This window comes from the organism of the source record quoted next, unplaced genomic scaffold, assembly GCF_019419815.1.
Source record: "Pyrus x bretschneideri cultivar Hongxiangsu unplaced genomic scaffold, Pyrus_bretschneideri_v1 Contig53, whole genome shotgun sequence".
NCBI classification, from domain to species: Eukaryota; Viridiplantae; Streptophyta; class Magnoliopsida; order Rosales; family Rosaceae; genus Pyrus; species Pyrus x bretschneideri.
In genome coordinates this window covers 2,425,314-2,449,795 of record NW_025999791.1, presented here as the reverse complement: position 1 = coordinate 2,449,795, position 24,482 = coordinate 2,425,314, and the positions used below count along the sequence as shown (strand labels likewise).

At 35.2% G+C, this 24,482-nt stretch overlaps 2 protein-coding genes and 1 long non-coding RNA gene across 4 annotated transcripts; all 3 read right to left on the bottom strand.

Moving 5' to 3' along the window:
- Positions 1-295: 295 nt before the first annotated feature.
- LOC103952712 lies at positions 296-1,544 on the bottom strand. Of its 2 annotated transcripts, none has more exons than XM_009364374.3 (2): positions 1,180-1,544; positions 296-1,053 (listed from the first exon to the last, which is right to left on the bottom strand). In XM_009364374.3, the coding sequence occupies exons 1-2, from the start codon at positions 1,340-1,342 to the stop codon at positions 824-826; spliced, it is 393 nt and encodes a 130-aa protein (XP_009362649.1). In that variant the 5' UTR covers positions 1,343-1,544; the 3' UTR covers positions 296-823. The 2 variants fall into 2 exon arrangements, with proteins under 2 accessions (XP_009362649.1, XP_009362648.1); XM_009364373.3 differs by having other exon boundaries at positions 296-1,056; positions 1,180-1,534.
- Positions 1,545-8,752: 7,208 nt separating this feature from the next.
- On the bottom strand, positions 8,753-10,126 carry LOC125470865. Its single transcript, XR_007253232.1, has 2 exons — positions 9,813-10,126; positions 8,753-8,986 (listed from the first exon to the last, which is right to left on the bottom strand). It is a non-coding gene; the product is annotated as an uncharacterized LOC125470865 (long non-coding RNA).
- A 6,706-nt stretch (positions 10,127-16,832) lies between these two features.
- LOC103952711 (sucrose-phosphatase 2) lies at positions 16,833-20,900 on the bottom strand. Its single transcript, XM_009364372.3, has 9 exons — positions 20,825-20,900; positions 20,134-20,217; positions 19,749-20,048; positions 19,490-19,591; positions 19,166-19,360; positions 18,784-19,074; positions 17,863-18,049; positions 17,480-17,526; positions 16,833-17,398 (listed from the first exon to the last, which is right to left on the bottom strand). The coding sequence occupies exons 2-9, from the start codon at positions 20,191-20,193 to the stop codon at positions 17,303-17,305; spliced, it is 1,278 nt and encodes a 425-aa protein (XP_009362647.2). The 5' UTR covers positions 20,194-20,217; positions 20,825-20,900; the 3' UTR covers positions 16,833-17,302.
- Positions 20,901-24,482: the final 3,582 nt, after the last annotated feature.

The window sequence follows — 24,482 nt, the reverse complement described above, 5'->3', positions numbered from 1 at the left end:
AACTTTTTGATTTTCCTAAATATGTGTAGCTATTTTCCTTAAGCAACATATTTTAGAATCATGAATGATCAATTCATACATTTTATTATTTAAAAAGAAAATTGTTTTCATGAATTTATAGCCCTTCGATTCACATTATTATATAAACGGAAGTGTTCTCGTACCATACCATTTGTCAACATGTGAAATTATTTTAATTTGCAATCCAAATTTAGTCTAAAAATATAAGTTTGACAAGAGAACATTGCTCCGTATAAAAGAAAATTAAACTACAAAATCACCAGGGACACTAAAGTTATAAAAAACCTGCAGACTGACTGTATTATTTCCATCATTTTATGTACAAGATACAGAAACATTACAGCGTAAATATACAAGCAAAGACTGAGTCCTGCAGTAGATGCCAGTCTTTCTATGGAAGCATCTTTGATATTTCCTAGGTTTTGGTCAACTATGAACAGCCAAATTACCCTTTTATTCAAACAAAAGGAGTTACTTCTTCCTACTCCCACACCACCTAAAAGACTTTTCACATCCATGGAACTAAATCTATGGATTACAAAATCTTTAGTACAGCGGAACATATATATTTTCGTTTCACAATTTCTTCATCATATAGAGATTACATGATGAGTAATTTTGAGAAGGAAAATATATACACATGCCCTCGCCGCAAACTTCTTCCAAACCCTCTCATTATTTCTTTTAGGAAGGGAAATACAACAACAACCAAACTTCATTATACTAAGTGAGATCGGTTGTATGAATCATGTATTTACAAATTGAAAGACATGGATGACTCAAAACCAACAACAGTTATTCTTTAATATACATGTGTGCCCTTGAAGGCCTTAAATTCAATGATCCCCTTGTAAAGAGCTTGCCTGTTGAGCGGCATGGTGTTGTCCTCCATTTTATAATTCCCATAACCCTCTTTGGCCTGCTTTAAAGTATTACTGCATCTCCTCTTGCGGAACTCTTTGTTGTTTGATGATGGTTCCACAACATCCTCTGCAAATCTAACACTCTTCTTGGTTTGCACTTTCTCAGATCCTTCTAAGTACATCAAAAAATAACAAAAATTGAATTTTAGACTTTCGGTTTTGTGCAAAAGGGGTCACAAAGTTCAGGACGCATTGCTACAATTAAGCACGAGAAAATTAGAGAAAGTTGACTTACCAGGGGCCGATCTTTTGTGGGGAGAGAGGAAACCACCTAATTCAGATTCAATATTCTTCATGAAATCAGAGAGAAGTCGTTTGTGGACTTGGTGGGCAAGAAGAACCACGCTTCCGGATACAGCAAAAACAGCCATGAACCCTGCACCAATAGAGTTATCCATCTCTCTCTCCTCACTCTTTCCCTCTCTAAAATCAAAAAGTTTAATTCGAATCAAACACTATCATGAACATTTTCTTGCACCAACAAGGACAATTACAAAAGGGAGAAAAATAAGAAACTGGTGAGGAATGAAAGTTGGTGGAAGATTGCATATATAGTGAGAGAAAGAGAAAAAAAGGGGTTTTGGATTGCCTAAAATTGTAAGACCCATTGTAAGACCCAGTAATAAAAAGACGGCTTAACTGCTTTCATTGGTTAAAACTTGAATTGATTAATCGTTGTTAATAGTTAATTGTTTTTAGTTTTCTGCCTGTATTTATCCAATGCCCTTAAGTGTCTAACTTTAATTGGCAACAACTAACAAACCTGCTGTTTTTATCTGGATTCTTGGTGTTAACCGCAAATTAAAAGCCTTATGGGTCAGTTACTACTTAAATTTTAAATTTGGTGACCAGGAAAATAATAGATTCATTTCTTTATTGGGTACAAAGTCTTAAAATAAAACGAAGTTAATAAGAAAAAAAAGTCTTAAAATAAATTTTGGATAACAATAATCATCCAATTTACTATTGTCATTTTATTAAAATAAGTTTCATTCTTTGAGTTTAGGATTATTTATTATCGATAATTATCTCTTTAATAATAAAATATACTATAGAATTTGATTTAATTATCTTTTTTTTTTTAATGTTTTTCATTTTAAAATTGATACTCTTATCACATTTTTGATACCACATTTGTACCCCGTCCCTAATAGAGATGAGACTCATATTTATTGGTGGGTTCTACTTTTATTACACAGGTGGGACAAATGTATAAAATATGATACGAGAAGCATTACTCTTTTCTTTTTGTTATTTATTCTTCTTCCTCCTCTAAACCCCATTCATATATGTTATTTTTTCTCCTTCTTCCTCCTCTAAATCCATTCATATATTTTATTTGGCTTTTTTTATTAGCACCCCACATAATGTTGAACACGCCTCACATTAAAATTTAATGTTAAATGACTTGTATGCCTTAATATGCAATGACTATTTCAACCTCATAAGATTATAAAAAAATTAAAATACTTCTAACTGCACCTCAAATAACACATCCCAATATTATTTATCTTCTTCAACTCTCAAAATCATTCACTCTCCATTGTATGTAGAACACGACCCTAATCAATAAAACTACAAAGACGTTGACTGAAAAAATTATTCATAAGAGAATTTTAATCGAAACCCAAATACACTTCACATTGATAATTGATATTCAATCAATTAATCCCAACTTTTGTCCCCATTTTCATATTCCTAATTGGGCAGTTTCCATCTTTCTGATCCTAATTCCTTCAATCAAATCAATCTTCCATACCAAATCAAGTAACCCCTTAATTAGTCTTATTAGTTGGCTGTTCGGCTCAGAGAAGCGATACAAAGGCCCTCATTTGCAAGTCTTGTTTTAAGGATATATGGTTTCCACATATTTTCGAGGAGAGCTCGAAAAGGTTGTCCCTTTCTTTTGCGTACGCATCTTTTAGGTTTCACAACAGTGTCCTGCTTATCTTGGGTTGAAGTCCGTACAAAAAGAAATGGAGGAACTAAAGCACTGGCCTTTCCTTTAAATGTTGTGACCTCAAGTTTTTAATCAAATCAATATTACTCTTTACTCAACACCTGGCATGGCGTGGAAGAAGAAGAAGAATAATTGTGGCTGGTTCTTGCTGGAGAAGGGGGAGGGCTAAATTTTTTTTTTCTTTTTTAAGATATGAAGAGTGTGGGGTATATGTAGAAAATGTGGGGTGTATGTTGAGGTGTGGGGTGTGAGGGTATTATGGAAAAGTAAATGGGGTGTATTAAGTTTGTGGGGTACATTCAACAATATGTGGGGTGTTAATAAAATAAACCATTTTATTTTTTTATTTTTATAATCTACCTAAATCACAAGTAATTTATCTCCTTATATGATAGATTTTTTTTTTTTTTTTGATAATCAACATGTATCGCAGATTAATGTGTCTTGTTTATGAGTATATTATGTTTTTGTACCTTATAGTTAGGTTTCATATCTCACTTATAGGTATATTATCTATTTAAGTATTTATTGTTGGAATATGATCATGATGATGTTGGCTTTACTATGTGTGTATTTGATGTTTGGAGGTGCACCATAAGATTGGTGTACTGATATACACTTAACCAAAGAGTGTGATAAGAGGTATGACTTATCATAAGAGTTATGCCCTTTTATAAGTGATGAGTCTGATCATGAAAGGATAAGATCATTCAAAGAAGTCTCACAACTCTATGAAAAGGGTATGATGAAGTCTATGAAGGGATTATTCATTCCTCTAGACAAATTTTCAAATGTGAAACAGACTCTCTTCTTCCCTTTTGTGTGCTATTTCTCCCTTGACACTACCACATAGTAATCAATAGTCTAATAACATTAGAGTTTGATCCTGTGACAATCGTGCTAAATTCCATCATTTATTCCCTAAGTTAGGTCGTATGTTCTGTAAGTGGGTTTATGTAATATATTAATTTTCCAATATAACTTTGGAGCCAAAATCGCTCACATCCATGAATAGAGGCGTAATTCAGTCAGAATTGTCCATGAACTCCAGCGAAATGAGAACGAGGTTGATTGAGGGTGCGATTTTATTCAAATTGGATTGCCTACATATCTCTACGACGGCAGAATCAAATCACTGGTGTAGTTCTAGAAAAGGAATGGTGTAATGTGTACAACATTGTGAACCATCATTGACGAATATCTTATGGTGGGCATGTAGGAGCGCTTCTCCATGTCTACATGTAGATGAACAGTGTGTATAGAATATGTGACCCTATGTTAACGTAGAGAATATCAATGGAATGTCCACCATAAAAGACTTATTAATTACAGAGACAAATACCCAAGCTATTTTATTTATAGAGATCTTGAGAGAGCAATCTCAATTAAACTGGGAGATTTTGTAGGAGAGAATTTAGGATAAGATATCCAATCCTCCTATAATTATGATTACGTTGCATAATCCCAAGATACCCTAATTTGACTTGAATTGGAGTAACCTTACTTTGGAGAAAAATAATATTTTTAATGTGCTTAGAGCTAATGAAACTATGCCGAACTACCTTGGTCTGTCGTAGCCCGATCTGAAATACCTATATAGCTCCGATCTCACTTCGAGGGCTTTCGGCTAATCACCTTGAGTGTCACATGTCATGGGCACAAAAAATTATGGTCCCACATTCAAAATTCAAAGATACAAAAAATGCATGAACTTAAAAGATTTTAATTATCTCTAATATTAAAAAAAAAAAAATGAGTATACAAAATAAATAAAGTGAAGAAAAGGTAACATTGGTCTTAACCTAATAGCATGCTAATTTTTTGGACACAGATCTAAATGCCTCTTATATCTAGAGAGATGTCTTGTTGTTTTGTTTTTTTAAGAATTGAACAGAAAAAATAACTATTTGTTCCTTTTCAGAAAAAAGGGGGACAATTGGTGGCAAACCATGGTTATCCATCGATTGTGGTTCTGGAGAGGTTATGAGGAATTTCACCCTCTCCGTGGCTACAGTGAAGCAAACTCACCACAACTATTTGTTGTGATTATACTTTTATCATGTGCGTGATTGAGTAAATTATCAGTAGATTGTATTTAGAATACCAAAAGATCTTTCTACTTTAGGATTGTATTACTTGCAAGGCAAGAAATCCTCCTCAGTTTGCTATAAATAAAGGCACAAGGTCTGGGAATAACATATAAAATTTCTCAAACTTATTCTTCTTCTTTCTTCCCTTCTGTCGTCCCTCTCCTTCTCTAAAATAGTTCGTAACAAGTTATCAGCACGCTCTTAACGTTGTGTTGAAGAGAATTGGCTATCTTTAATCAGGGAAGTATTACGTTTTAATTACTCTTATTTGAATAACTTCTGACTTTATTGAATTAATATACATGCTATTGATTCAATTTGTTTTTTGTGTTGAAGGAGATACAATGCTTTGAAGATGGGCATTTGAAATCAGAAGGAAGAACTCCTACAAACTCGTTCGCAATATTCATCATCGCAATCCAGGTTCTACTAAAATAGTCTTAATTGTCGATATTTTTTTCAATCTGATCGCACGAACCTTCACCGTAATTCATGAACACAGCTTTTTGCGAACGAATTATAGATTCTGCTAAAATTGTGTTTGTATTATATTCATAACATACCATTATATATTATTTAAATTGAATATATGTGAATAAACAAAGAAAAAAAAGGGAAAAAAGAGTTTTCAAACCCTATATCACGCTGAAACGACGACTTGAAACCATGCTTAAGCCGAGCCAAGCCGCTAGCTAGTTTAGTCAGCAGCTCCCGCCCCCGCACAAAGAGACGAAGACTTTTAGTTGTCTTCCCCCTTGTAGACCTCGTCACCAAACTCCCTGTACTGAAGCCATGCTGACCTGAAGTCGCGCTAAGACAGTACGTCGTGGTTGGCAATCTGCAATTTATAGACTCACGACGGCCTGCACGCCGCCTTCATTGCTGGGCATCGTCCCTGACGACACCAATCCAGAAAACCAGAGGCTGGCTACCGCCTTAGGGCACGATTCCCACGAACAAGCTGCCCACTGAATCACTGATGACGAGATACCTCCATCATATTGGCCTTGAACTACAGACTTGGCTTCGCAAACACAAACGTCGTCGGACGACTTTGTTAGTTTCCCGGAGCACCCAAAACTGGGATTGGTTCTGGTTTTTGGGCTCACGACTTGGGCCTGGGTTTTCTCCTAACAAATTTTTTAATAGAATTGTTACAGAAGAACCACATTGATATGCAACACCTATTTTTATGGATCATCTTGATGGCATGGGTTAATTTTAAAGATTATTTGTGATAAAAACCCAATTTTTTATAATAGAAGGGAAACAAACTCTTGACGTTCCCAGCCACACCTCGCCGTTAGGGCTAACCAACAAAGTCGTAACTTCTTATATAATAGAAGGAAGAACGCCCGAGCACTACATGGCTAATAGGTTTGATAAATTTCATAGTTTCATACTTCTTTTTCTGAAGAATCGAAAGGTTTAATTTGGATCAAAGACTATCATCAACATTTTTTTTTTGGTTAACTATCATGAAATATTTGCTTCTTAATACAAGAACGACCGGCTTTCTACCATACGACGACCAATGGTCTTTTAATTTGCGTGTAGATACATAAGGTTCAGAGACAGACTTGGTTCATTGAAATAACATGGGTTTGAACTAAGAGATGCGTATTCACTTACATCATTACATGGTTGTTAACCAATTTAAAAAGTACCCTTATGTGCAAATTTTTATATAAATATTTATACATATGGGAATTAATTGTGGCGTTCATTATACATCGAACTTCAACAACCTAAACCGTCTATTTTTCAAGTGTTCATTCATAGATCATCCTTACAAAAAAAAAATCAATTCAATCTGAACTCATTTACTTGTTTGATTGTCATGATGAAATTTCAATGTTTCTTAGAACATAGTGTTCGTCAGTTTCTTTGAACTCAATTAAAAGCGTAGTTCTCACAACTAGTCCTCATTTTTAACAAAAAATGGGGATTCCTTTAAATAAAGGGCCTGTATATATTTCTTAAATGATTTATTTTTTATTATTTATTTTTTGGAATTTTTTTTTATACCTGGCATTGGCCGTGGTAATTTGTAATCCACAACGGCCAAGTGCACATGGTGTTTCGTTAAATTATATTTGACAACGGGTATAGCCCGTAGTAGAAACTAAAACCTTTTATCACGTCAGATTACTAACGGGCACAATGCCCATAGTGAATTGCAATCTATCACGGGCATCCATCATGATAGATAATTTTTTTCTTCTACTGCTCATTACCATAATCCACAAGAAGCCAAAAGTTTTCCAAACACTAGTGCACTAAAAATCTCAAGGGTCATTGCCAACGATACTTCATTCCATATCTTTCTTTACAAAGGGATTTTTAAGCATTTGTGAGACTAGCTATATCAAAAAGAAAGGTTATGACATGGTTTTGCATTGAACAATACAGGATATCTGAGGTGGGTTTTATCAGGAGCACAGAGCCTTTTTTTAAAAACATTTTTAGGTCATGTATGGTATTTATTATTCTTAAATTCAATTTTTTCTTTTTTCGAAACAATAATTATTAAGTAATTTAGTTGTATTGTGACCTTTTCATCGCACAGTGTGTATAGACTAGAGAATCCACATCCTTATAACATGTTTCCCACAAACAAATTTATTAAATTTGGACAGACAACGTGCCCAATTCTTATGTATTATGTGGTTTGCTAAAGAAAAAATCGAGTTAGAATAATATGCCATCTTTTGTATGTTTTTGTTTTAGGTCAAGTGGAACTTAATTAATCTATGGATGAGACCTAGCCACATAACAGGGCCATGCCCATAGAATTAAAAAAATACTGACTTAGTAAACCACGTGGAAACAAAAACCGTAAAGAACAAAGAGCACCTTCATGCAAAATGTAGCAATTTTATAATATTGCCAAAGGAGAGCATACTTTTAATATACCAGCCACTATTGTTATGATGTAATTGTATTTCTTTTTACTTGTAAGTAAGAGATTTTAAGTTTGAGTTCTTCATATGAGTTCGATACCACAATATTATGACAGACGCGTTATGTGGCTTAACCCAAGTCCTGACCTTATGGTGTAAAATGTTGTTAAAACATCACTTATAATGTGAAAAATAAGGTCTACAACCAACATCCAAACAAATGTGAAATTATCAATCAATATACATCACTTACCAGCAGTAGTGGAGCTACGTTGGAGTCAATGACTGCTCATGATCTCAACAACTTCCTAAACCCGCGTATATTTGTTGATAAATGTATCTTCCCCAACTAAAAAGTGAGTGAACGACATTGAATTACAACCTATTATTGCTTCTTCTTCTCCAATTTTCTTCTTTCTTTCACGTGTCTTCCTTCTCCTTTTTGGTGGGCACCACATGTTTGACGTAATGTTTCACACAAAAAGTCTTGGTAGACAGGTCTTAACAATCTGCTAGCCTGAACGCACATTGACAGATGTAGATGCTAGAAAAAACAACAACGAACGATAAATGTCATTACAAGCTTTTGACAAATGTAAGTGATTTTGATAAGTGCCCACCAAAAGCTCAATAGAATGGTGCAGTGAATTTTTTTTGTCGAAATCATGACCTCGTTATCATAAAAATCATGGCTTTACCACTGCTTACCAACTTATTAATTGAATTCTCGTGTAAAGAAGCCTAGTTGGCAAATTTACAGAGTTATTTATATGTGTATTATACACTTACGCACACATATTTTGTTAAAAATACTCTTATTTTTGTATACGTCTTAATACTCCATTAAATTATACATTCTCTTAAAACACCAACTTACTATACAGTATATACATTTATACATGGACGTACATACATTTTGAAATTTTATAATACATATACTATAACCGTCTTAACATGGTAAGCAGTACATAACTTTTTAGAAGACACATGATGATGTTGCAGTTTTTATGATTGGTGCTTTTCGATCACATAATTCTGGCACATTTCTCGTTTCTCTTCTCCTTGGCAAATCAATGTTTCCATGCGTTCCTGCATATATGATGAATTGGAGATGTTGTCGTAGCCGCTATTAAAATCAACTTTTCTAATCATATAATGAAGCAACTTGAAAGGGGGAACATATAATTCTGCATATATTAGCTTGGGTGCCATCAGTCTTTTATTTGGCAAGAAAGGTCCAATAACTTCATAATTCCCCTAAAAATATTCCAAAGTTTCCAATGAACCGTTGGAACTACAGTATGTGGGTGAGACTGCCTTAGTACGGCAGGTTTCACGCCAAGTAGAACCGATATATATATATATATATATATACGTAGTATGAAAAACAGCTACCACATCATTATAAAATTGAAAACATACAACTAAATGATCTACATGTTTTCTATTACATTGGAGAAAATCAAACTCAGATGAAATGGATCGCTAAAAAAACAATCTACATGAATATAAAAGTAGATAAATTATAATAATCAAGCCAGTAGCTTAGAATAATTGCCTGCGACATTACATCACACAATTCACTCCAATTCAACAAACACACAAAACACAATTCATCGAGAGATATTGTATTAAACAGGGTGTTAGTACTTTTTGACCCGTGACAAACTTGCATTTGCCGAGTTACGCTACAGAGATTATATCTTTTGACTGGAAGAGAGAACTTCTCTTGTTCATTCTCACTTACAACACATATGCCTACCAAACACTACTCTTCATAAATATACAATCTATAACAATACCATTACAACACACATGAATCAATAAACAAATATAAAACCAAATGGAATTTTGAAGTATAACTACTACAAAACAAATCCGAAAGTATGAATCTTGTGGTTAACCCATGTTTCACCTGCAGCTCCAACTTGTCACTTCTGAGAGTATCTCAGGTGGTGTAGTAGAATACTGGGTGGAGCATGAGGTGAATGAGCATGATGCAGGCACACGATAAGGACAGGAACAGCAGCCCGTAAACGACTCTCAAACCCATATATGTATATATTGTGAGTTTTTGACGACCCTACTATTGGTCTCTCAGTCTCTATCAGATCAGAGATCCAAAAGAAGAAGACATCTTTATAGAGAGAGAGAGAGAGAGAGAGAGAGAGAGAGAGAGTGAGTGTGTGGTGGAGCGGTGGAGGGATTGGAATTTGGATTTAAAGTGGATAAGGGTTTTTCTTTTGAGAAGATTTGAATATTTGAATTGTTAGTTTTCATCCCATGCTGTACGTACGTGTCGTGAAGGGCAACTTCAACTTTGACACGTGGGAAGTTGGATTGAGGAAGTGAGTACGTGTGGGGGCATTGTTTAGTGCACCTGTATGCTTGCACATGTAAGCTTAAATATATGACCAAGCACCCACTCCATGCATAGCTACTAAGTACATTTATTTGCATAACTTGGTTTAGGGTTTACGGTCTTTTATATAGACTCCCTCTGGTGAGGGATATGAATCGTTCAATCTTTTAGATTTTCTCTAAAAGTCTATGCTTCCAGAAATCACCCTAATTCGATACTATTTGTCATTAGATTAAATGATAGCCATATTTTTCTTTAAAAAATCGTATTCGTTTGTTTTTCTTACTACAATTAGATGTCTTAATAATTTTAAACTTGTCTAATTTTTTGTAAGAGTAATCTTGGAAAAAAAGTTACTCTTCAATTAATTAGTATGCTAAAGCTAGAGAACTGGAGCTATAAATAACTAACATGTTATATAATTCATCAACTTCTATGAATTGGCACGAAAATGAATCAACGAAGTAGCAGGACTCAAAAATAAGTATAATTTTTGAAACTTTTGAGTTACCTTCGAGTCCTGCTACTGACTGAAAACAAGTATGTTTCATTGGCAATGGCCAAGCTTACGTCATCAGTAACATTTTTTTTTTCGTCGAATACATGATCGCTAACTACAATGCCCATAATTGAATGTCTAGTGAATAATGGACAAAGTTGAGGAGCATGTGACTTGAAGCTCAAAAGATGTCACAATTCCGTTCCTTTAGTCACAATGTAACAAAAAATTATCATTATTTATTTTTGAATTTGATATTATAAGTCGGTCATGTAGAAAATTAAAACGTATAATTGTGCATTATTACTTTTACTCATAAACATATATACTATAAATGCTTTTATTATCTATAAAACCTAGGGATAACTAGCTATAGATCCAATTTTGTGAGCCACTAGTAGAATTAGTCCACTTCGTTGAAATAGGTCAAATAATTAAGATTCCATGTATGCTTATTTGAGGTTTGTACCATATTTACCCATTAGGCTTATGAATTGTTATATATACACAAAATTTCTTAATTATGAGATTATTTGTCATTTAACTAAGCCCTTAATTGTAGGATTAGTTATAGCCATATAATCACCTCAACCCCTAGTCCATTTCATCCCACCTTTTTTCCTTCTTCCAAACAATTCTCTCTATCAATCCTCCTCTTTTTTGTCTCTTCCTTTCATGGGTGATATTTTTGTGTTCTTCCCTCCAAATTCGTTCCTTTAATGGAGGTATATTATATCATATTTATATTTTTATGTTTCGCCATATAGGTTCCTAGCATTTTTCTTCCAATACAATAGGTAGTTTATTTTTGTTTTGTAGGTAGATTATATTTGCTTTGTAGGTATAAAAACATTTTTCTTCCTATACAATAGGTAGGTAGTTACTAGATTATATTGGTTTTGTTTTCTTCATAAATAGCAGGTAGTTACTAGATAATATTTTAGTTTGAGTATTTAAATATTCAAAATTTAAAAACAGAATAAATGATAAAAAAAAATTAAAGAATTTAAATATTTTTATCTGAAGGGGCAAAATTGATATCAAAATATGTAATTGAATAATTGGACTCAGTCCCAAAAACTACCTACGTTTTTGGACCTAGATCTAAAAGCCCCTAAAACCTATAATTATCAACAATAAAAAATAAAAAAAATCCAAGTGCAACCTAAAAAGCACTTGGGAATATGAAGAAGCATTTAGCTTCTAAAATGCTTCTAAGTTTTTCAACCAAAGAAAATAGAAGCATCTTTGGCTATTAGAAAACGTTTATGACTGTTAGAAAAAATATTTTTATTAGTACTATGTAATTTAGAAAGTAATTACGTGAAAAAATGTCCCACAAGGATACTGGCGTGGGAGGCATTGCCGCATCTTGCAATCTCCTTCGTCGCCGGCCCCAGCCTTTGGCTTGGGTGCCGATGGCTATCCTTGTTTAAGTTTTTTGTTCTCCTCTTTCTCTCTTTTTCCTAATCCTCTTCTCTCTTTTTTCAATTTTCTCCTGAGATTTTTCTCAACTTCCTTGAGCTTTGTCCCAAATTTTCTCGTGAGTTTATCTCACTTTTGGGCTTCATGTCCCTCCTCTCCACCCTTCCCTCTCCTCTAACCGTTCTTTTCCAAACCCAAAACTCCATCTCCCCTCACTTTTCCCCTCTTCCTCCCTTCCCCATAAACCATCCCACCCCATCCTTTGCTCTGATCAGCAGACTCCTGGCCAAATATGGTTGCCAGATTTATTTCCCTCCCTCAGTGTCTTCCCCCCGCACACACCCCCCAACAAAAAAAAAACGGCTTGCCGGATTTCCCTCAAGGCCAAGTGTACTGCGACTTGGGCCAAAGTAAGGGTATTTTACATACCCCCTTAGCCTCACCTTCTATCTATGTGTTACTATGTTTGTATATATTTGTAGGAATTAGTGAATGAGATTTGGATATGAGTCTTTGGTGAAGAAATCTAGATGTGGTGTGCTTCTTGTTGCGGGTTTGGTACTTTTGTGATGCGATGTCTTATTCGTTTTCACCACTAAGTCATTTTCTCTAGTATTGCTGCTTCGGTAGCTGCTGGCAAGACTTTCGTGGTGGTGATGGAGGCGAACGCTGCTTTCTATGACCGAAAATTAGGCATTTGGGTTTCCGTTTTAGTTGTATTTAATTGGGTTGTGCTTTTATGTATCTATTTCCCCCCAATATATTTGAGTTATTTTGTCTTCCTTTGTTTTGGCCTGTAACCTTATATCGGATTAATGAAATTATCTCTTCTTACCAAAAAAAATCTGACTAAGGTGGTTGGGGTAAGGGGCAAAAAACGGTTGGAAGGATTGATATGCTGGCTGTATAGGGCACAGAGTTAATTAAGGCAACAAGGTCCTACTAGTAGTACTCCTCCAATGGTGCATGTTTTCCACCTACTTTTCTTTTTCCCTTTCTCTTTTCCTCTCACAAAACAAACAGAGAAAACAAAGGAAATTACTGCTACTCTAACACTAATTATATATGCAACGCGAGATATATAGTGGACATCTCTTTCTAATTGATCTATCCCAATTAATTAATTGAAATTACAACACTAAAAGTATATTTGTTTATGCTTCATCCTACGTACCAAATTTAAAGGTAAAGATGACGTGCATTTTTCGGTCTTCTATTGCGATTTCTTACTTTGCTTATTATAGCTCATTTTCTCCTCATTGGCGGCTTTAGACTCATTGAAAAAATTATTTTTCCCGGTTGCAATACATGATTTCTCGTTGCACTCATACATATTCGAGAAGGATTGTCGAAAATTAGCCAGTTAATGTTGCCCTCGTCTTCACTTCTTTAGCATGCAACTCCACTCTTAGAGACTCTTCCTTTTCTACATTCAAATATTAGGCATCTCAACTTAGAGAAATTTTTCATTGTGACCGGAACATGGAGGGTACATCAGTGTTTTTATATAAGTGGTAGGAAATTTTATTTTTGAAGTTATTAACTTTTTAACACACATATCTCACCATTTGTATAGTGACACATGATGTACCACCCCGTGTACCAGTCACATTGAAAAATTTCTCCTCAACTTACAAGTTTGTCTCCCCTTATTGATGTGTGATTTTTTTTTTCATAGTTTATTTGTTTGTTTGTTTTGCAACTTATTTTGCAGGTTCTTACCTTTTAAGTTTTGTTGTATAGGGGTTTGGTCATTTGCCTCCATTTTCTTGTATTTTCTTTTGCTTAATAAGGGTCAGGTTTATGTTTTCCCTCTTTTTTATTGTGATCTTTTCTCTTGCATTATGAATTTATGAGAGGTAAAGTTTTATATCCCCTGATTAAATGTAACTTCTTTTATTCTCTATTAATGAAATTTTTGAGTAATTCCATTTGGAGCGCGTTCGTGAGTCTGTCAAGACGGTTGTACCAAAATTTCAACATGTTATTCCAAGGTGTTTGAACGTGGTGAATTATTTAAGGACCAGCACACAGTGCTGGTTGATTGACCTATTGGGATTAATTATGACTTTTGGGCATGAAGATGACGTTTTCTAGAGTTTGGCCCTTCTACAAAGTTGTAAAGGACGACCTGCTTTAAAACAAGACATCTTGTTCCAGTTTTAGAGCTGGTTTGGTCCAGAAACATAAAGGATTTATGACTGGCAAATTGCCAAGGTAGTTTAGGATTGTGATTTTAAGTTATCCTTTTGTTTTTTTTTTTCCTAGTGTTTTAAAAGACCTTATTAGGGTAGGTTTCTCTACGTGACGCTACAAGAGAACTCAACATAGGCTTGTGGTTTGCATATTTCAATTAGTAGGTGTTTTCTATCATTTTCTTCTCAATAGTATTTACTTTGCTTTTTAATTATGGTTATGCATAACTAATTTCCTTTTGTTAGTACGAGGCCATGAGCCTTATCATGAATATGTAGCTATTTCAATTTACTTATGAAATTATGTACGCTTGCTTTGAATTATTAATCACCAGTTTTAAACTATCTATGTCTTAATGCTTGATCACCATTAGGATGTTTAGACAAGTAATTTGATGCAATTTATTTTAGAACTTCACTCTGAAACAGAGGAGAGCTTCTTGTGATTGATAATTGTAATTTCACTTAAGGTGAGCATGTCACATCCCGGCCTGAGGGGAACCACTTCCCAGGCCCGCTCCACCACCGTAGCACGATATTGTCCGCTTTGGGCCCCGACCACGCCCTCACGGTTTTGTTTTTGGGAACTCACACGAGAACTTCCCAATGGGTCACCCATCCTGGGAATGCTCTCGCGCACTACTCACTTAACTTCGGAGTTCCCATGGAACCCGAAGCCAGTGAGCTCCCAAAAGGCCTCGTGCTAAGTAGGGATGAGAATATACATATAAGGATCACTCCCCTGGGCGATGTGGGATGTCACAATCCACCCCCCTTAGGGGCCCGACGCCCTCGTCGGCACACCACGGCCAGGGTTAGGCTCTGATACCAAATTGTCACATCCCGGCCCGAGGGGGACCACTTCCCGGGCCCGCTCCACCACCGTAGCACGATATTGTCCGCTTTGGGCCCCGACCACGCCCTCACGGTTTTGTTTTTGGGAACTCACACGAGAACTTCCCAATGGGTAGTATGCCCTGATACAGGTTGGGGTGTGTCAGAGCATCACGCTCTTAGGGTTGCATGGTTTTCACAAAACTTAATGAGTCTTACATGTCTATATTTAATCTAAACATCATAGACAGATTGCATGTTAGATATACGTTCTTGTTTGAATATCAAGAAGAGAATAGGCATTAGAAAAACCTAAATTTCAATGCATGTATGGGGTAACTCATAACTAATTGATAGAATTGTATAAGATTGTTAATGACAATGGCTAAACCCTAGTCCTGTTTATAGTTTGAATTTTCCAAAAACTATTTCATTTTTTTTGTTTTTGCTGTGTCTAATTCTTTTTCACTTTTAATTATTTTGTTTCTTGTTTTATCTTTTATTTTCACAATCTCAATTCTTTTCTTAAAAATATGTTTTAAATAATTAACTAAGAATTGGTTTTAAAAACATTTTGTTCATATCAATCCCTATGAGGAACGATATTGTTTGAACTGTTTATACAGCAATAACCTTGTTCTCTTGCAAATATTTTTAAGTGTTTTTATCTCTATTTTTATTGGTAAAAAATATATATATTTATCCTATTATATTAACTTCTCCTTCATTGGTGACAAGCAAAGATAAGTGTAATGGTTCTCAACAACAATCAACCAAAATTAGTTGGAGTTTACAACATTATTTATTCTTTAAGAGTTCTTTATAAATAACTAATCAGTCATCACCATGCGATTGCACAGAAAGTAATCATGCCTACGCATTTTGGTGTGGGTTCAATTCACACTGATCTCCTTTTCTCCCTAACATTTAACAATTTAACCTACTAATGCTAACGTTTATGGAAAAAAAAAACAAATCACCATACCATTGCATGATTGAGTGGTCATTTTCACAAAGGCTTTTTAGCCAAAATGGTCCATGAAATTTCAAATCTATACTAGTGATCCCTGAAATTGTCCACCGTTAATCATTTTAGTCCTCTCGATAATAGTTATATTAAATAAAGATTAAATTGACAAAACTACCCTCAATTTAATAAACAATATGCCAAAATGATTTAACAAAAAATTAAGGTATTTTTATCATTTTATCCTTATTTAATAGAGAATTTTCACGAATTGACCAAAATGATTGATGATGGACAGACTCAGGCACCAATTCTATAAATTTCAAATTACAGAGATCAAAATGAGGAGTTATGCAAATTATTGATCATTTTGGATAAAAAAAACCTTTTCACGAACACAATATCTACACATTCATAAAGGGCTCCCACTCCCCCCTCTCTAAATGATAAATCCCAGTAGGCCCAAACCAACTATGGGCTACTAGCTACAACTCGAATTCTTGATGTTACGAATTCACACAAGTTATGAAGAAATAGAGTTTATACATATTTTATGATGAATTTTGTAGACACCAGTACCTATCTAAATTCACCTCTAAGACTACCATATTTATAACCAAATTGCCCTTAAATATCAACACACCACACCCACAAACCCCAATCCTAATTACGTTTTAATTTGATTCAACACTACAAGAACACAGAAGTGCGATTCACAATGTTATGAGATTCACTTTTGAAGAACAACCCGATGCAAAACAAGCTGCAAAGAAAATGATTGCACAAAATGAAACACAGAATCCGAAAAGCTTCCGATTTGGCCGATAGCTTCTCTCCATGAAACACCACCTCATGATTTTATAACTCCTTTAGCCTTTGCACTCGCATCATTCTCATTCTTCTGTGCCATCTGTTTTAGTTTATGAAACGTTTATGTCGAACAAAGCCGATTGACAACCTTACTGTTATTTCTTTTGAACGGAATTATCATCTAGTAAACCATCTCCGTGTAGCTGATGATGACGTGATTTTTACCAAAACTTGAATATTAAACATACACAATTATTTTCAGAGAAGAAATTTCAGGGTCTATAGACCTTTGAAATGAACCTGTAATCACAACTTAGAAGAACCACGTCGAATCATCTTTTGCTTCATATCCTTTGTACCACGTTTGGTGCACTCGAATCCAAGTGAAACCATCTGAAACACCAGAACCCTGAAACCCGATAATATGATCTTAGAAAATGTTAAAGCGGGAGTGCTGGAGGACATTAACCAATCACATATCATATCTTACCTTTGAACTTATAACAGCAGTTCCCTTTGTTGCATAACGTTCTTCACCTGCAATGAGGAGTAGAGTCAACAGAGCAGCAGAAATGTGCGCGTATAAGGTGCAACAACCTAGATAGTCATGATACGGTTAAATATTTATGACTTTTTCCCTACAACGTCAATGACCAGGATTTTCGTGATAGTCCAGAAAAAAGGATGCAATTTTATTTTCATTAAAATCTTCAAATGCAGGATATGAATAAGATATCGCATGCAGCATATTCCACAAAGCTGTCTCTCAGAAATGTTAATGTTCTTAAATTCTAAAAGAATATTAATCAAATAGTATAAACATGTTGGATTGCTCAAATAGAAGGAGAAGAAGAGAAAGATGAAAAGTCTAACCGGATAATTCCCACTTATCGAACTTCACTAGCCATGTGTTTGAACCAACATGTGTAGCTAATACACCATCCACCCAAACCCGAAATTGTTTTCCCTGTTTGTCTCCGTAACAGTTTCTCAGAGCATTTATGCTGTCAGAAAGAGAGTGCTCAACTCCAGAAGGATGGACAAATGTACCAGATGGAGACTGACCCAAAGAAAACATAATTAAATGTTAGTAGCTGATGAGACGAACACAATTAAGGTGATGCAAAAGGGAAACATATGATGTGAAATAACAATACCAAAATATCCAAGGTCTGTTTATTTTTACAAAAGTACACAGAAAAAGTTAACTCAATCCCAGGATTTAACCCAGAATTAAACCAGAAAATAAATGTTTTTACAGTTGTTTTCAGCGAATTGGAACCAAATGCTGACACTAAACAATTTCAAGGGTTCAATAATAATTTCAAAGGAATGATTTCTCTTTCTAAAGATGTTGTAGATTTGGACAATGCAGCATGCACCCAAGAAAATTGAGCAAGTTCACACTCTGGCATGCAGATAAGAAACCCATACACATTGTCCAAACATAACTGGTAATTTCATTTTTTTTCAGTTCACTATCTTCGTATATTTTGATGTCTTAGAAAACAAAATATACCAAAATGTCAACAGTGATAAACATGAAGCATGCATGGTCAATGTCAATTGATCCCAAAAACCTCATATCAGCTCTCATGTAACATGGCATCATACACGCTCACCTCCACCACTTTGTCTAATCACAATACGACTAAGTTATATTTGTATAGAAATGAAGTATTTCCAAAGATGGAAAAGATGATAATTCTTCTGACAGCCTAAAATTATACAATAAATATAATGGTGTAATACCATAAAACTTGGTATTTGGGAGAAAGGAAGATATAAACATACGCAATCTGCTTTCATACTCGCCAAATAGATCTCTGAATTCTCAACTTCTGCGCGTCTCCATTTCTCATAGAACAAGAAAAATTTTACAAGTTCATGACCAGGATTTGGATTCTCCAGCTTATAGTCAGAAAAATCTGCAATATCCCTTGGGGGCAAACTTGGACCTAGCTTGAAGTGGGCAATGGCTTGTATAATTCCAGCTGCACATCTCTCTGTTGCATGAATAATTTTTGTGTTACCCTTAGCATTTTCAGCATGCCATTGCAACAATTCTTCTTGGGCATTGCTAACCTGCAGGATCAGCAACCAATTAATGTGGAAAACCTCATTTTGCAGACGGGGCTTAAATTTGAAGAAAAAGGTGAGCTACAAAGTTACAAACCATGACACCATAAACTTCTGGGATGCTAAAAAGCTCAGCATCATTTCCAGAGTCACCACAAACAAGAGTGTTGACGGGTGAACTTCCCTCGCTCTTAAATTTCTTAAGCAAATATGCAAGAGCTTGTCCTTTGCCAGCACCTTGTGGTAATATATCCAAATCCATTCCTCCACTGTAGATTATCTTCACATCCAACTAACCAAAGATGAAGCAACAACTAGGTCAATAGCCAGAGCAACAATACCATCTGATACTCCAAAAGCAATAAATGTTCCTCTGGAAACAATTATACAGTTTTCTTTATCTAAGAGTTATATACTTTACCCCACGCTTTTCAAAAACTTCTGAAAGAGCCTTTGTCACAGCCTGAGCCTTGGCTTTCTCGACATAAAAGCTAACCTTGTGCGGCCGTTGCTCTGTTTCTGCCTGAATTTCACATAAAGTTTAATACCTCAGAAATTTCATATGCATACTAGTTTCTTGTGTGCTCACTTCGGTTTAGTTAAATATAGTTCTCTATCAGAATTCACGGCATGACACAATGACAGACACTAATCAAATGCCGATAACCTATAAAATATACCTGAAGTTTAAGTTCAGAAAATTTGCTGGCTTCCTCTTTGACTATGTTCCTATCCCATTTTTGATTCAGAACCTCAACCCAGCCATCATCAGGAACCATTGCGTTACCATATGTTATCTCAGTCCCCACAGACATTATTGTTATATCTGGTGTTAACATGGGTTTCTCTTTCCTCAGTTCTTTGTACAATGTCGGTGACCTTCCAGTAGAAAAAACCAGCAGAGAATCGTGACGGTAATTCGCCTCCCACAAAGAATTAAATCTAAGCAGGGAAAGGTTCTCAGTGTCGTGATGATCAACCTGCAATGGAAGCATTCACCACTAAAATTGCTGCAGAAAGGGAACGAAGCGAAACCACGATGACAAAACCAGTTACAGAACCTACCATTGTATGATCAAGATCTGAAACAATCATTAGCCGGGCAGGAGCTTCGAGCCGATCCATGACTATCCTATATCCAACGCAAACCTGCACCGAATTTATAATATACAAAAAATAAAAACATCAGTAAAACCATTCTAAATCCAAATTCAAACATCTGATTCATTAAGATGATCCTCAATCAAATCCAAAGTTTGAAATTAAAAAAAAAAAAAAAAAAAAAAACATATTTTTGTTCTTCACCCAGCTAATTTCAGAAGTTCAATCCGAGTCTTTTAAACAAAACAAAAACCCAATAGCTCTAATCTCCGAGTTTTCTCCCAGTTTCTACATTATTTTCCCGGCAACCAAACAGTCAGACAGAAAATGGGCCTAAACACAATGAATCAACACGATTGCGATGAACAACAATTGAGAAATTCAAATCCAAACACCAGAATTCATTAAGATGATCCTGAACCAAATCCAAAGTTTCAACAAAATGAAACAAAAAATAAATTTTTTTATTAAATCCCGAGTCTTCACACATTCTGAGCTCTGACGAACCTAACAAAAAGAAAAACTCAAAACCTCAAATTTTCTTTCACTTTCAACACAATTTTCCCGGCAACCGAACAGATTGACACAAATGAAACTAAACGCAACGAATTAACACCAATTGCAATGAACAATTAGCGGGAAATTCAGAAATCACCTGGAAACTTGAGAGCAAAAAAGCGATTGGGAATCGAAAATTGGGATTATTAGGTTTTCACGGAATTGGGGGAACAAGGGAGTGAGTGATTGAAAGGTACGCATTAAACGAGCCAAGCAGATAATGGGAAGCGAATTCGATCCAAATTCCTTGGCGCTTCTTTTGTGAAAGAATAGAGCTTGCATGTGAGCTCTCGACGCGTGGCAGCTTGCGAAGGGACTGTGGGGCATGTGAAGAGGGGGTGGGGACCACTTTGGGGTACATTCGACGGTTGTGATGGCGTTGGGTTCAGAGGACGGTCATGATTTTATAAGATTAGGAGGGCCCGGGAGGGGTTGGGCATCGTTACAGGACGCGGGGACCCACTGTGACATGACGTTTACCGTTGATTCGGTAGGCTTTTGCACACTTGATGGAAGGACCCAAAAGAGAGGTACAAAAATTTCAGGATAGAAGGTAAGCATATTCTCTTTACTTGATTTTTGTCTTTTTTTGTTTTTTTACTTTTTAATTTTGTCTTTCAACGTGTTAGGGATATGTTGGAATACAATCTGTATGTGTCCAAAATGGTTAGAATAATCTGCCTAACACATTGATCTTCGAAAGCTATGGTAGCATTGGTGTGATGCCACACATAGATTTTTCGACAGTCAAGTTAATATTTTTATGTTAAGAATTCAAAGCAATATGTCATAGTTCCAGAACGTGTCTCTTACATTATTTTACGTATACTTTCGAACTTAACTGTCAGGTTTCAGGTTTGTGTAATTGATGGCCTTACACTTGCCCATAAATGTTAGGTCCATTCCCGATTTCTCTATGGAGTAGCATCAAAAGAAGAAGCAAGAGAGTTCAATGTCTTCCTCTTCTTCGAACATTTGCTTTTGTTACCTACAAGGCTCTCATGCCTAATAGATTAAAGTTCTCAAAACGTCCGCTGACTTGAGTGTCAGAGGATTTTTGGCTCGTGCCGAATAGGTACCCCTAACTTCCTGAAACTCTTTCTAATTTCTAATATTTGTCAGGTCCGACTGACTACTTCATCAATTGTCTCTAAGTAGGTTAGCAAATCGTGCTCCAACATGTTCTCATTTCCTCCTTTCTCTACAACAGCTTATACAAAATTCTTCTACGGCAAGCAAAGTTACAAAATTTTCAAAACCAAGCAGAATGAGCCTCATTAGGAAGATTTTTCACCACAAAGGGTCGAAAGAAAGTGCTTGCCCAACTCATGCTTTCGGGTTCAACCTCACCTCCTCTCCTGATAAATTAACGTAATAATATGCATTGGTGTCTTCAAAATCATAAAATATGTATAAACTCTATTTCTTCATAATTTGAGTGAATTTGTAACATCATGCATTCAAATTATAGGTATATGGTTGGGTTGGGTCTACTGGGATGTATCCTTTACAGAGGTGGGAGTGAGAGCCCTTCATGAGCGTGTAGATATGGTGTTTGTGAAAATGACCATCATGCAATGGAATGGTGATTATTATTTTATTTTATAAACTTTAGCACTAGTAGGTTAAATTGTTAAATTTTAGAGAGAAAAAGAAATCGGTGTAGATCGAATCCGCATCATAATATATAAGCATCATTGTTTTCAGTGCCATGTCCTGGTGATGACTAATTAGTTATTTATAAAAACTCTTAAAGAAAACATAATGTTGTAAACTCCTACTAATTTTGGTTGATCGTTGTTGAGAACCATGATGTGGAGCCAAAAATAATCACAAGGCGACACGTGGATTTTTGATGAAAATGACAAAGTTGCCCCTAAGACACACCGGTTGTCCTACACGCGAGCAATGGACAATCATTCTTTAATCAAGCCAAGAGTGTCCAAAATAGGTAACAAATTCCAAATTATCTCATCCATCCTCATCTTAAGTAATTACTTCATAACCTACAAATTATTCCATATAAATGGAGATTAATGGATTAATTCCTAATTAATCCATTAATCACCAATTAAATCACCCATTTTCACACAAAAAACTCTAAGGGCCGGCCACCTCCATTCCCTATATATATGACCCTATTTTCTCTAAAAAGCTAAGTTCCACACTCTTGCAAAACTCCCAAAAGCTCTCCAAACACTTTTCTCTCTAAAGTCTAACTTTGGCATCGGAGGTTATTCGGCCAAAGGGCCCCTCCCCCCCCCCCCTCCAAATTCATCGTGGATGCGTAAGGTTCTTGGCCTTGACCTAAGATGTTAATTGTTTTGTAAGTGCAATTTTGCTCAAGAAGAAGAAGGCGGAAATTTGCTTCTACACATGACACTTATCTTTGCTTGTCAACAATGAAAAAGGAGGTAATATAATAGGATTTTTTTCCACTTGTAAAAGTAGGGATAAAAATACTTAAAAATACTTGCAAGAAAACAAGATTATTATAGTATAAACTGTTCAAACAAGATCTTTCATACAATGATTGATATGAACAAAATGTATTTAAAACCCATTCTTAGTTAATTATTTAGAAAAGATTTTTAAGAAAAGAATTGAGATTGTGAAATCAAAAGATAAAACAAGAAACAAAATAGTTAAAGGTGAAAAATAGTTTGACTCGGTAATAACAGAAAAGAATGAAATAGTTTTTGGAAAATTCAATTATAAACGGAACTAGGTTTAGTTGTCGTCATTAACAATTCTAAGCAATTATGTCAATTACTTATGAATTACCACATACATGCTTTGAATGTTAGGTTTTCCTAATGCCTATTCTTCTCGTGATGTTCAAACAAGAGCGTATATCTAGCATGCAATCCGTCTGTGATGCTCAAATCAAATATAGACATCCAAAACTCATTAAGTTTTGTGAAAACCTTTTGAAAACCATGCAACTCTTAGGAGCGTGATGTTCACCTTAAGTGAAATTACAATTAAGAATCACAAGAAACCTTCCTCAATTTGATGTTCCAATAGAAATTGCATCAAATTATTTGTCTAAACACTCTAATGGTGATCAAGCATGAAGACATATAGATAGTTTAAAAGCGGTGGTTAATAATTCAAAGCAAGCATGCATAATTTCATAAGTAAATTTAAAGAAAATACAAATTTATGCTAAGAAGCAAAAGGAAATTAGTTATGCATAACCATAATTAAACAGCAAAGTAAATATTATTGAGAAGAAGAGGGTGAAAAACACCTTGCAATTGAAATATGCAAACCACAAGCTTATGCCGAGTCCTCTCTCAATGTCACGTAGAGAAACCTATCTAAATAAAATCTTTTAGGAAACTATAAAAAAGAAACAACAAAAGGATAACTTAAAATCACAATCCTAAACTAACTTGGCAATCTGCCCAATCAGAAATTCTTCACGTTTCTAGACCAAACCAGCTCCAAAACTGGCCCAAAATGTTTCGTTTTAAAGCAGACCGTCTTTTACAACTTTGTAGAAGGGTCCAATCCCATAAAAAGTCATCTTTATGCCCTAAAGTCATAATTAAGCCCAACAGGCCAATCTGCCAGCATTGTGCACTAGTCCTTAAAATTTTCGCCACGTTCAAACGCCTGGGAACAAATGCTGAAATTTTGATACAACCTTCTTGACAGACTCATGAACCAACTCTAATTGGAATGAATCAAAAGTTCCACCATTTCATCACTTTATGCCTAAAAGGAATGGATGGTTCTTAGTGAGAGGG